The sequence below is a fragment of the Metopolophium dirhodum genome, chromosome 3 (assembly GCF_019925205.1).
Source record: "Metopolophium dirhodum isolate CAU chromosome 3, ASM1992520v1, whole genome shotgun sequence".
Taxonomy (NCBI): domain Eukaryota; kingdom Metazoa; phylum Arthropoda; class Insecta; order Hemiptera; family Aphididae; genus Metopolophium; species Metopolophium dirhodum.
Genome location: NC_083562.1, coordinates 6,690,544 through 6,704,281, shown reverse-complemented (window position 1 = coordinate 6,704,281; position 13,738 = coordinate 6,690,544). Strand labels below are relative to the sequence as shown.

At 28.7% G+C, this 13,738-nt stretch overlaps 3 protein-coding genes across 3 annotated transcripts; 2 read left to right on the top strand and 1 right to left on the bottom strand.

Moving 5' to 3' along the window:
* The first annotated feature begins 192 nt into the window (after window positions 1-192).
* On the top strand, window positions 193-2,856 carry LOC132942101 (UDP-N-acetylglucosamine--dolichyl-phosphate N-acetylglucosaminephosphotransferase). Its single transcript, XM_061010411.1, has 7 exons — window positions 193-575; window positions 737-857; window positions 1,110-1,323; window positions 1,406-1,637; window positions 1,708-1,896; window positions 2,398-2,629; window positions 2,690-2,856. The coding sequence occupies exons 1-7, from the start codon at window positions 427-429 to the stop codon at window positions 2,753-2,755; spliced, it is 1,203 nt and encodes a 400-aa protein (XP_060866394.1). The 5' UTR covers window positions 193-426; the 3' UTR covers window positions 2,756-2,856.
* Window positions 2,857-3,416: 560 nt separating this feature from the next.
* Window positions 3,417-7,194, top strand: LOC132942100 (actin-like protein 6B). The gene is made up of 6 exons (XM_061010410.1): window positions 3,417-4,417; window positions 4,496-4,762; window positions 4,841-5,232; window positions 5,303-5,554; window positions 6,342-6,521; window positions 6,592-7,194. Exons 2-6 carry the CDS (start codon window positions 4,513-4,515, stop codon window positions 6,805-6,807), a joined length of 1,290 nt encoding a protein of 429 aa, XP_060866393.1. The 5' UTR covers window positions 3,417-4,417; window positions 4,496-4,512; the 3' UTR covers window positions 6,808-7,194.
* Window positions 7,195-7,403: 209 nt separating this feature from the next.
* LOC132942102 (GATOR1 complex protein NPRL2) lies at window positions 7,404-13,168 on the bottom strand. Its single transcript, XM_061010412.1, has 9 exons — window positions 12,794-13,168; window positions 12,450-12,541; window positions 11,681-11,837; window positions 10,532-10,661; window positions 9,647-9,780; window positions 9,466-9,563; window positions 9,221-9,351; window positions 8,988-9,157; window positions 7,404-7,710 (listed from the first exon to the last, which is right to left on the bottom strand). The coding sequence occupies exons 1-9, from the start codon at window positions 12,881-12,883 to the stop codon at window positions 7,546-7,548; spliced, it is 1,167 nt and encodes a 388-aa protein (XP_060866395.1). The 5' UTR covers window positions 12,884-13,168; the 3' UTR covers window positions 7,404-7,545.
* Window positions 13,169-13,738: the final 570 nt, after the last annotated feature.

The window sequence follows — 13,738 nt, the reverse complement described above, 5'->3', positions numbered from 1 at the left end:
ACTATATGTTATATTCTACACCATGAAAAATCGTATTGTCATCGATTATCAAATTCATCCATGAACATTATACAATCATGATAATATTATGATAACCGCTCTTACCATTTTCTCTTATCACCACGATTTAAGATATACCTAAATCTTAAATCGTGCTTATCACTCACGGGCACCCGGGTATCTACTATCTAGTCTTTAATTTTTATTACTTATTTTATTTAAGTAAATATGATATTAAGATTTTGAATAATAAATATTTTTATTTAAAGAATTATCATAAACAATAATCACAGTCTATTTTAAATTAGATTATTTATTAATTTTATAATTTACACGTAACATGTCATATGACGTGTATTTTTATTTCTTGGATAATGTTAAGTGAATGTATTTAGTCATAATACTATTAAAATTTACATTTAAATCATGGAAACTCTTTATATAATTTCTATTAATATTATACTTAGCGTATTTGCCTTTTTTTTTACTTATAACATTATACCACATTTAAAATCTATGTTTATTGGTGCTAATTTATACGGAAAAGATTTAAATAAAAAATCTGAGAATAAAATGTAAGTTCAAAATAACATATTATTTGTAATACTTATTTAATATTTTTACTTGATTTTAATTCATTATTATTAAAAACTATTTTTATTTATATTTAATATTTATACATTTAATATCTGTATGATTAATAATACTTCAATAACCTGATATTATTTTGATTTAGACCTGAAGCTTTTGGAGTAGTGACAGGATGTACATTTCTGATCACAATCTTTGTATTGATACCTGTTATATTTGGGCGGCACATGTTACAAAATGATACAACTCTATTTCCACACAGTGAAGTAATTTTTCCATTCTTTATTTTAAATAAAATATTCTGATATTAGACATTTAAATAAAAACAGTTTGGTCTTGAACATTTTGGTATTTAAAAAAATATATTTCAATATTTTAGGGTTTATTTAAACAATTATCATAGGTAAGACAAGAGTTAATATGTATCTTAATTACTTATTAACTAAAATATTTAAATGATACCCAGAAATATTTTTTCAATAATACAAGAAATCAGTTGTTTTATTATTTTTTTTCAGTTTGTAGAAATGCTAGCTGCTTTGTTGTCAATTTGCTGTATGCTTCTATTGGGATTTGCAGATGATGTTCTGAACTTACGATGGCGACATAAACTATTATTACCAACTATTGCTTCTTTACCTTTACTTGTTGTTTATTACATAAATTTCAACTCTACAACAATTATTGTACCTAAACCTTTCAGAGATATTTTTGGAGTATCTGTGAACTTAGGTAAGTCTTACATTTTAATTTGTATGTATTTATGTTGGTTGTTACTTACTTATTTCAATGTTTTATTTTATGAATTCTACAGGTTTACTCTACTATGTGTACATGGGTATGCTAGCTGTATTTTGTACAAATGCTATTAATATATTAGCCGGAATAAATGGTTTGGAAACTGGACAGAGTCTCATTATTGCAATATCTATTGTAATTTTTAATTTAATTGAACTATCTGGGGATTGTGGTCAAGCACATTTATTTTCATTGCATTTTATTATACCGTTTATATCTGTTACTTTTGCCTTATTAAAATATAACTGGCAAGTAAACAATTAGCTGTTATAAATATTTCTGTTAGTAGCCATAATCAAAAATGTATTTATGTTTCAGGTATCCTTCCGAGGTGTTTGTTGGTGATACTTATTGTTATTTCGCTGGTATGACTTTTGCAGTAGTTGGGATTCTTGGTCATTTTAGCAAAACTATGTTATTGTTTTTCCTACCACAAATATTCAATTTTTTGTACTCAATTCCCCAGTTATTCCATTTCATAAACTGCCCAAGGCATCGTATTCCAAGGTATGAAATAAATATTAATAATACAGCTTGTGACAAAAAAAATCTGTGATTTGTGAAGCTAATATAAATCAAACCAAATTAAATATCTAAAAATAAATTTTATAAATTACAACATTAATTAATGCCATTTTATAACAATTATTGGTGGACCACGCAGTCTCTTGGTGGTTGTCTATGGTTCTACGCGTTATTTCGGATGAGATGGCATTGACTTCCTGGGTTATTATCTCCTTGAGACTTCAGTACACTTGAAGTCTTAAGATAGCCTTTTTAAGAAAAAAATAACATTGGTTTAAATCTGGCCAATGTGGCCATGGAAAGAAACAATTTGGCTAGAAAACATTTCCCATAAAATGCTGAACGAACTGTATCTGATAAATATTAACAATGATATTGATAAACCTTTTCAATCAGGGAGTTCTTTTTGCCGCACTCTGTACAATACACCCATTGGCCATTAGGCATTAATTAATAAAACAAATAAAAATTTTGGACTTGTAGATTGGACAAATATGGAACACTATCGCCAAGTTATGCTGAGTGCAATAATAATAATATTTCACCAATTGGAAAAATGTGTTTGAAAGTATTTTCAATTTTTAATATTATTAATATTGAAGAGAAAGCTGATGGAATTATTAAATGTAACAATCTAACACTTATTAATCTATGTCTACTTAAAATGGGACCAACTAATGAGAAAACATTGACTATAACATTGTTAATCGTTCAAGTGAGTTTTGATTATAACAATACTATAAGTACACATTTGTTACATTTTTTTTTTTTTCAGTTTGTTTGCAGTTTATTTGCATTTATTATACGTTACCCATTAGCATCATTATTTTATGATGTCTAATAATATTGTTTGCAATATTTACTGAATGGGCCATATAAATTGAATTTGGAAATTTTTTTGTAAACATGAACAAAATTACTAGAATAAATTGTTACTATTTATTTATTATTAAAAAACGTCAATTAACTATAAAATATTCCTGTAAATAAACAATTACGATTTTGATATTTATTTAGTTGGATTGGATCAGCAAGTTACTATGAACATTATTGTGACCCATTACTCCATTGAAGGTAACAATAATTCATAAGAAACTGATCACCAATGAAATAATTGTAAAATTGACAAGTCTGAAAAAGAATTTTTATTTAAAAAATGAATACAAGGTTATTTTTATAATCTGCCATAGTTATTTATTCTATTGAAGGATGATTGATAATTATTACACTATGATGTTATTGCTCTTAAAGGTTAACTTGTTATAACTTCTATTTTGGAATATTGAGTATTTTTGTAGTCAATTTTTCACTTCTGCTTTTTTTTTGTCTATTGTGACATGTAAAACTAATCAATTGCGTTGCTACATCACATTTATAATTATTTCTAAATATTATTTGATCAACCTCATGTAGTTATGGTGTTATGTCCTCAATAAACATGTTAACCCTAGAGCACACGTTTCACGGTCAAAAGACTGTGCTTTTAGATTTTTGTTCATTGTTTCAAAAATACAAAATATTAACATAATCCAATCTAGGTGGCTAGGTACCTTCTAATTAGGTGATAAACTAAACTTAGATACAACTCTTAACACTTAATACGATATGATGTCAGTAATATATAAGTGTTCTAAGTTCATTACCTATTAATATACGGTCAAAAAGACTGCATGATCGTAAAAAATCAATTGTGGGTTATTTTCAAATTGTTTCTAATAATTGCTGCTTGCTTGATAAGCGAAATTGATACTTATATTTTCATTGTGACTAGTGATATTGCTAGTTGACTATGATTTTCGCCATACTGTTTAGTTAAAAAACGGTGTGCGTGTATTTTCATGAATATTTTAAATACGTGTGATCTAGGGTTAATATGTTATGTCCCTGGCTAAATGCCTAAATGTATTGTATATTTAGTCATGGTTATGTCCATTTGCGCAAATAGGGAGGGACTTAGTCCCCCCCAAATTTCGGTTAAGTCCCCCCCCCCCATTTCAAAATCTAGTAATTTGTACTAATTTTATATTCTCTGATACTAAGCAATATGGTCTATGGGGAGGGGGGCTTGAGTCTCCACAAAAAAGTTGGTCAATTTGCGCCTATGGGTAAGTCCCTTGTCTATCATAAACATATTTACATGATATGTATATAAATTATACTGTCTAGTATCTAGTCCGTGTCCATATACATAGAATCCCGCCAAAACATTTAAAAAAAAAACTATTTGAAATATTATAAACTAGAAGGGGCAGTGGATTCTAGCGCTCAAATCGATTCCATCTCACGCTTTATATTTGGTTGCACTGCAAAGTATAAACAAAAACCGGCGTCTCGTATTATCTGTCTCCCACAACAAACTAGTAACTACAACTGGCTTTTGTAGTTCTATATACTAATCTATCACATATTTACATCATTGATCATCATAGTAACATTATGTACTGATATAGGTATTTAGCGGGGTATTTAGTATTTTGCTTTATTCGCCTTAGTTCTCAACGCGGTATGAGACTTCATTAACTTAGTCCAGACTCAGTGTAATATTCAAGTAAAAATCATTAATTATTAAAATTTGCTGTAGTACAACATTCATTAAACATGAATAGCGGCATGCTATATGGTGGAGACGAAATTGGGGCTTTGGTGTTCGACTTGGGGTCGCAATCATTTCGAATCGGTTATGCCCAAGAAGACACACCAAAAGCAGAAATACCAGCAGTGGTCGGTGTCTCGAGTGATGGTACAGCAGACACTAGTATGTTAGAACCTGGTGCTAAACAAAGCAATCGCATCAACGAAAACACCAAACATTTCATCGACGTTAACTCATTGTGTGTCCCTCGGAAAGGTACTTGATAGTGCATTGATATAAATACTTATGATATATTAAGTAATTGTATTTCTTAATAAAGTATTATGTTTTTAGGTATGGAAGTTGTAAGCTATATGAAAGACGGCATGATCGACGATTGGGATTTATTTGAGAAAATATTGGATTACTCTTACTCAAAATGCTTACAAACAGAATCACAATATCATCCGGTATTATTTACCGAGTCACCATTGAATATTAGATCTAAAAGAGAGAAATTGGTAGAATTAATGTTTGAAAAGTATAATGTGCCAGCCACTTTTCTTGGAAAAAATGCTGTATTAGCTGCATTCTCTTGTGGTCGTTCTACTGGTATTGTGGTAGACAGCGGAGCAACACATACTTCTGCCATCCCTGTACATGATGGTTATGTTATACCTAGTGCTATTGTCAAATCACCTTTAGGTGGAGACTTCATTAGTATGCAATGTAGACAGTTCCTAAAAGTTAGTATATTATAATATGACAGCATTTGTTTCATATTTTTAATTTATTTTTTGATTTCCTCTTTTACAGGATAATGAAATTGAAGTAGTTCCACATTATATGGTTGCACAGAAAGAACAGGTTAAAGAAAAAGACAAGCCAGTATGGACAAAGAAACATACACTCCCGGAAGTAACAACTTCGTGGCATAATTATATGTGCAAAGCAGTTATTCAAGACTTAAAGCATTCTATATTGCAAGTATCTGAAGGTCCATATGATGAGAGAATAATTTCAGCTCTTCCGACTTCTCATTTTGAGTTTCCTAATGGCTACAATCAAGTAATAATTTATGAGTTATTAGTAGAGTAATTACCTATATTAAACATTTTAAAAAGCATGTGTGTGGTGTCCTCTTTAAACACAAATATTTTAAATTTTTAATTGAGCTGAAAACAAAAAGTATAAGCCATATTCTAAATATTCTTTTTACCGGGAGTGGCTGGCAACACACAGGTACAGATTTATGGAAAAGGTGACATGACAATTACCCCCCACCCTTGGGATTTTTAAAAAATTGTTTTAATTTACTTAATTTCACGATGTAGATCATTGAGCACACATTAAGCATAATAATACTCAAAGAAATTCCAAAAAATTACTTGGGAAATAAGCTACATTCATTCCTAAGTTTTAATGCGTATACCGCTACACAGAATTATTTAAAGAATCGGCCTTTTTAGCGCTCCTGGTGGCCAATACCTAATCAGAGATCGGAAGTGACCACACCGTACTATCTGCATCGTGAAATTAAAAAATTAAAAAAAAATGTTTTGACCATAACTTACAAATTAAGCATGCAAAACATGCATTTTGGAGAAAAAAATCCTTAAAACGCTTGAGAGCTGAACTGCATTTATGCCAAACTTAAAGTTGTATACGTTTGGATTTAAAACTCAATATTTTTGTGTAGGTACTCAGTACTCATAAAAGTCAGATTTATAAACTATAACTAAGATAACAATAATTGTTAATCAATGTTTGTTCAGAGTATTGTAAAATAAATAAAAATAAAATGCAGTACAATTAGTTTATACTGACAATTCATACAGCATTATTTTATATTTAGGAATTTGGCAATGAAAGATTCAAAATACCAGAAGCTTTATTTGATCCGAGTGCTAGTATGGGTGGTTCTATGTTGGGCGTGAGTCATATTGTTACCACAAGTGTTGGAATGTGTGATGTGGATGTAAGGCCAGCCTTATACAATAACGTTATTGTCACTGGAGGAAATTCGTTTTTACAAGTAAATTATTGATTGAATTGAGAGTTAAATTGGAAAACATAATTAATCACTGGCATTTATAAATCCTAAGGGTTTCCCCGAAAGATTAAACCGGGATCTTTCAGCTCGTATACCAGCTAGCATGAGATTAAAATTGATAGCACCCAATGGATCCACTGAAAGGAGATTTGGTGCTTGGATTGGTGGTTCAATATTAGCATCTATTGGAACTTTTCAACAAATGTGGATTAGTCATCAAGAATTCAAAGAAGGAGGTAAAAGTCAAATTGATCGCAAGTGCCCATAATCGATTATTATTTATTATTTTATATAATACAAATTTCATATACAACCAATTTTCTACATTTACTTGTAATTTTGTAGTATGTATTTTATACTTTCTTTCATATATAATATTGGATGTCTTATTTGACGATTACACTCTTTTTTTGAAGTTAATTGTGTTAAAAAAATAGAATCTAAATTTAATGTTTGGATCCAAAGACCTTATCTGATGTGTTAACAAAAAAAAAAAATGGATAAGCTGTAATATTTTTTTTTCATAATGTGTGTTACATGTGTATATATGTATAATATATATTAAATATATAATGTTTAAAATCAAAATTGTTACGGAGATACATCATAGGTGTCCAATCTTCAAGATGACAAATATATTTTAATTTAATTTTGGTACTGCTTACAGTTCAAATAACTAAATATGTTCATACATTTAATTACTACATAATCTTCAATTTTTAAGTGAATTTTTTTAGGTATTGAATTTATTATACTGTATGACTGCCAATTGATAAACAAATCCATATTTTATATTATATTTGTATGTTGTAGACATCAATACATTATTGAATAAATATGTTTAATCAATGTAAACAAAAAAAAAATTAATTCAATTTTCTTATATTTTTTTGAGTATACCAAACAATAATAAATAATTTACAATAATATTATATACATTTAATTTCTATTTACAATGAAAATTCTTTTTTTTTACTTAACATATTTTTAACATAACAGTTTTAAGTTATTTCCATACTGATACTATTCTTATATCCCTTTCAATTTCTTCATCCAAATGATATACATCTGAGTTTGTAAAACAGCTAATTATATTGAGTGAGTTTAGGCCATTATAGTAGCTCCCCATATATGTTTTTTCAACATCTTTTTCTTTTAATACCACAGGATACTAAAACAAAATAAATTTGTTGAAAAGATAAAATCATTGCATCTGAACAATAATTCTGTGCACATATTTCAAGATTGGCAGTTTTTAATACTTAGTTAAAAATTGATTATTTAAAGAAAAAAAAGGTGATATGTTCTTATAATATATCATTAACCTTAAAAATATGACAATCTAGTAAAATAACAAATACCTACCACCAAACTCATAACATACAATTAGTTTCAAGATAAAATGTACAATAGAAGCAGCTTATTAGGAACACTTTTGGAGCGAAGTGAAGTGTGTTAATTCATTTATTATTTCTAATAAGCGATTGGTTTTACTTATTATGAAAAAAATTTATGATTTTAAAAAAAGTAGATCCAATGAAAAAAAATAATTATGTTATGTAAAATATATATTTATTGATATTGTTTTCCTCTGTTCATACTGGCACAATGAGTTTAAAACCACGTTTGTGCCGCACTTAAATAGGTTTCCCCTGCTCTATGTGTGCTTCAATGAAATAAGCAAAATTATAATTGGATAAGTGGAATTTGGTATCGATCGTAACAACACAAGATAATGTTCATTGTAATTAGTTGGTACATTGGGTAATGCCAAATTACCGGATGTGGTCGTCGAAATTGGCTTTAATTGTTTCAATAACGTGATTGTATTAATTATCCATTTTCCTAACGTTTTCCTTAAGCGACTTCTATTGTATTTCTTATTCGTGTCAGGCGCATAGTATAACAGTAATAATAATAATGATATAAGTTGTATAGTGTAAAATAAAATAAATAAAAAAAATTAACTTTTAGATAAACATTCCACAATATTAATAAATAAGGTAAAATAGATAATAAACGTTATTGGTGGATTATATTATTTCTGCCCAGATGCGGGCTACGTTAATTCCTTGGCTTGTGCCTTTGTGAATGTCTTCTGAGGTGCAGGTTTGGGAGCAAACTGTGCATGTGATAATGTGTTGCATTGTCTGTTCTTCTCCACATATGCACAACGTGTCTGTGCAGTCCCCATTTTATTAGATTGTCTTTCGTTCGTCCAATTCCTGTCCTGAGTGTTTAGTGTTCGCCAAACCGGCCATGTTTCATTATGACCAGATGGGAGCGACTCGTTTGGCACCCAGCTGGAGGTACAAGGAAGAAATATGCGGTGTCCCCTAGTAACGGTGTTTTCGAAACACCGGCTAATTCTTCCAAACCCAGGCGCAACCTATCTCTCAGTATTGTATTTCTTATGAGTTAGAATATTAAATAAAATATGTAATTTACCTTTCTCAACTGGCGAATGTAGCCGTTGGCAAGACCATAGAGTACTAAATTTCTTTCATCAATATTTATTGAGACTGGATTAAACCTTAAACAGACATCAATAAACCGTGATCCTTGTCTCATTGCAGAGAACACAGTAAATATGTCCTTGAATGTGGCTTTTGGTCCACCTACAAGAGAATATAGTTATTAACATACATTTAATATCAAATAAAATTTTTAAATTAACTAACTAGGTCGTGATATAGCACTAATTGCTTCATCATAACGACTTTTATTCCTTGCAAGTTGTCCAATTTTAGTAGTACATACATACATGTTACTATAACGAAATAGGTCTACTAATGAAACAGCATTACAATAACTAAAAAAATAAAAATAACAAATTAAAACAAAATATTCTAATACGTTGTGTCAACTGAACAGCTGAATAATTGTTAAGTGTTACAAATAATATTAAATAATTTTAATATATTACACTAAATTTTGAATACATGCAGCAACCACTTCAATATCCAATTTAGAAAGTTCGGAAATTTTGCATACATGATTTACTCCATCAATAAAAGGAGCTACCTGAAAACCACAGGGACTTATAATATTTAATTACATAACTTTTACAACAATATAACACATTGCAATTTGAAGAATATACTTACTTGTCTGGTAGTTAAATCCCACTGTTCATCTAAAAGATCTATTTCAGATACTGGTAACGGAACATCAAAATCCAATGGAGTAGGTGGATTACATGAAACTTCAATGACATTTAAATAAATAATTGACTGCCGTGCTATAAAAATCATAATTAGTAATATGAGAGATACGTTTATCAATGCTAATATGATTAATCCCATAAGTGTGCAAAGCGTAATTAGGGTCACTGTCGCCTGTAAACATTTTTTTTTGTGTCCACGATTTTATGGGAATATATATGTATATATTAACCTAGGCATTAAAATGTAGAACAATACAATTGTTATAGTGGTTCTAAATTAACCGTTAATGTTTGGAAAAAATATACCAGTTATACAACATTTGTAGGGTACCCATAGTGATCAATGGTGCAACTACAGGAGTGCAGGATCCCTGAAGCACCCCCAACTTTAATTTAAGTATACCAAGTTCCTTGTCTTTATAATTTAAAAATCCTGCCTAGTTTTAACAAATATAATTTTATCTTTTAAAAATGTACTATCAGGTTTTTTTCTTATCTTGCATTCTAATTGTATCAAGCTACATTAGCTAACACCAGGAGTTCAGCAACATGTGAACGTAGTTTTTCATCAATGCAAGAATAAAAAATTTGCTAAGAAGCAGTATGGTTACAGCATACTGGCCCTCCTGAATAGTTGTTGCGATATAACTTAAATTGAATACTTATTTTATCTATGGCTACCCTGCCAACCATGTCACTTAATACTATGATGAATCCTATTTAGTATTTAGTAAAATCTATGAAGTGAAAAAAATACAAAAACAAACTTCCAAAAATAAGTATTTTAATAAAGTTAAAAAATTGTATAAATACTAAATAGTATTACCTATCAATGTACATCTTTTGTACAGGTTTAAATCATCCATTACTTTACTCATAAGACATAATAATTCTTCTTGAGTCTTTTCCGATTGGTCACTTTTAGAAAGAAAATTATCTTCTATTTCTAAGTTTAACTGCAGAACATAGTAAAAATTAGTATTTTGTGTATTTATTAAAATATGAGTTCTATATTAAGAACCAGCACAAATGAATAATGCATTTATAGTTAAGGGACAGTTTTCATAACAACTTTGAAAGCAGAATATTTTTCTGAATATTTTAATACATAAAAATTGAATTTAGAATGAGTAGTTTATGGGTTGGAAGCAAATATAGATGAGCGGAGTAGTGGATCAACATTTTGCGGGGTAACCGCGTTACACTCCACTCATCTAAACTTTAAATACTTACCTATAAGTTATAACTCATAAACTACTCATTCTAAATTTGATAATACAGAAATACATAGAAAAATATTCTGCTTTGGAATATAAAATGAAAACTGTATGTAGTCATTCAAAAAAGTAAAAAATGTGAAGGATAAAAAATATTTAAAAATATATACAGTAAAACCTTGATTATCCGAACGAATTAGGACTGCACCAAGTTCAGAAACGCGAAAATTTGAATACTGAGACTAGATATATATATTTAATATGTTAATACATACATATTACATAATATTATTAGATATATTGATATTTATATATTATTATTGGGCCCCCATACGAACATGTTCAGTGGTGCCCATTATCTTCTTGAAGAATAAATAAAAAATTAAAAAAAATAAATTATTATTAATATTGAATTATTACATACATTAATTTATTATACATGTCTACATGAGTACGTGTGCAAGTACAACAACGCTTATTGATGTTTGGATACGTATATTGCATTTGATATTTGTTTAGATAATAGAGGTTCAGATAATGCTAAGTTCTACTGTATATTTTTTAAAAATGTTGTTTTTTTAACAACTAGAAATCATGTAAAATAGATTTTAAAATTTATACTTTTTCAAATAAATAGTGTTCAATGATAAAAGAATCACCTGGTATTGTGATTTATCTATCGCTGGGGGGGGGGGGCAATTAATATGACTTATTTTCATTTGCTAGTCCTGAATAAAACTAAAGATAAAGGCACATACCAAAAAAGAAGATAATTTTTTTACAATGGGTTCATAATGTAATGTATGAGAATTATGATCACAAACAAAGCACAAATTAAAATAGTATGCATTACGAAGATATTTTTGGTCATTAATTTGTATTGGATAACCCAAAATTTTGTTGTCCCTTGTTGTTCTAGAACAAAGTATTCAAATTAGAAATACTTTAAAATTAGTTTTAAAAATGGTATACCATCATAATGTCGCAGTAAAAATGTTGTTATATAACTGATATTGAAAGTGATGGAATATTCCTTGTATATAATTATTGTCAATGATCTTTTTTCAAAATCATCACAATTTCTTTTCAGTTAATTTTAGAATCGTTGTATTTTTTATTGGTTCTAAGCAAGCAGTATATTGTATTATTTCGAAACTATTTAAGCTTTCTTCTTAACTTTGTTTAAGGCATTAATAAAAACCCAGATTGATGGATGGCAACAATTCAACACACTTAGTGGCACCAAACAAGTACTTCAGGTAGTTCAATAGAACTGCCTTAAAAATTGAGTGGGTAAAATAATTAGTCAAGGCCGTTACACAGTTGTTTGAAAGGGTGAATCAAAACATTTGAACTGCCCGTTTTAATTTCATTCAGCACCACAAAACACACATATTAAAACAATAATGCTAACCCTCAATTGAATATTAGTAAGTTAAAATTGTATTATATTTTAATATTTTTTACGCAACATTATGACATGGTACTTTAAAAAACAATTAAAATATATTTCAGTTAACTACTTACATGGTAATTATAAATTTTTGAAGTTGGCCTTTTGGTATCATGTAAACACTGACTGTCTCAAATGTATCCTTGCTCATAAAATCCTTTGGCACCTATCAGACACAACATTTAAATAATAAATAATTTTATGAGGAATTGTTTTTAACTCATGAAAATTGTTACAAGTAAATAGTAATCAACTAAATTTTCACATTCTGCTACAACCAACTGAACATACACATATTATACTATAAGGTTCTTGTTACCAATACAATTCTAACAAAAATAAGTGCCCAAGGTATTTAGAAATATTATTTATACGACATTTTTTACCCTAGATGAATAAAATATTAATTAATATTTACCTGACACAAAATTTTTGGTCCAGCGGTGTGATGAAAGTGGCAAACAAAAATACATTTTATGGGATTATCATAGGGATCTAATGGTTCCATTTATGGAGATTGGAGAATAACCGATTATAATTTTAAAGAAATTGTTACAATATTATGTATAACTACTAAATACTTATTTATATACACATAATGTAAAATGTAAATAAATTTAAAAATCGTTTAAATCATAGACATTATACTGTAAGTTATTACTAATTACTGTCTTGTGGAGTTGTGGTTTAAATATCTATACTCTGTAGTCTGTTGTGCCATTGAATGTGGTCAAACTTAAATATTGTTAACGGGATAATAGCAGTTGTCGAAAAATTGATAAGAGATTTTTTTCTGATTCAGTTTGAAGCACGATTTAAGTGGTTTGAAGTATGGCCAACGTTTGATAACAAAATGTTTGTAGCATTATCATAATCAAAAAAGAAAACGTATCATTAATGTATTTATGTATTCGTCTCACGATGTAGTCGTAGCCATGGCTAAATAAATTTATTTAAAAATATTATTTTTTGTAAAATAATGATGAAATCACTTGTATATTACCATCACAAGCAAGGTATTTCTGTATTTAATCAACAGCTGTTTCCATAATATTACGTGATTTTAACGAAATTATGATATTTTTCCTTATTTTTGCTAAAATATTGTGATGTTTCCATATGCTTTATTGAAATTATCATATTTTTACTTATTTTAGAAAGATTTCTGTATTTACACACAGACAGCTATGTTTTTATCAAAATTAGCATATTTTAACGTATTTATTCACATTGATGTGTATATTTTTAGGTTTCAGCATAAATTCTACCTACGTATTAAACGAAAAAATGAGTAAATGATATATGAATATAGGTACTATATTGCATTTAATTGTTGTATACTGCATATTATCATTGTATCAGT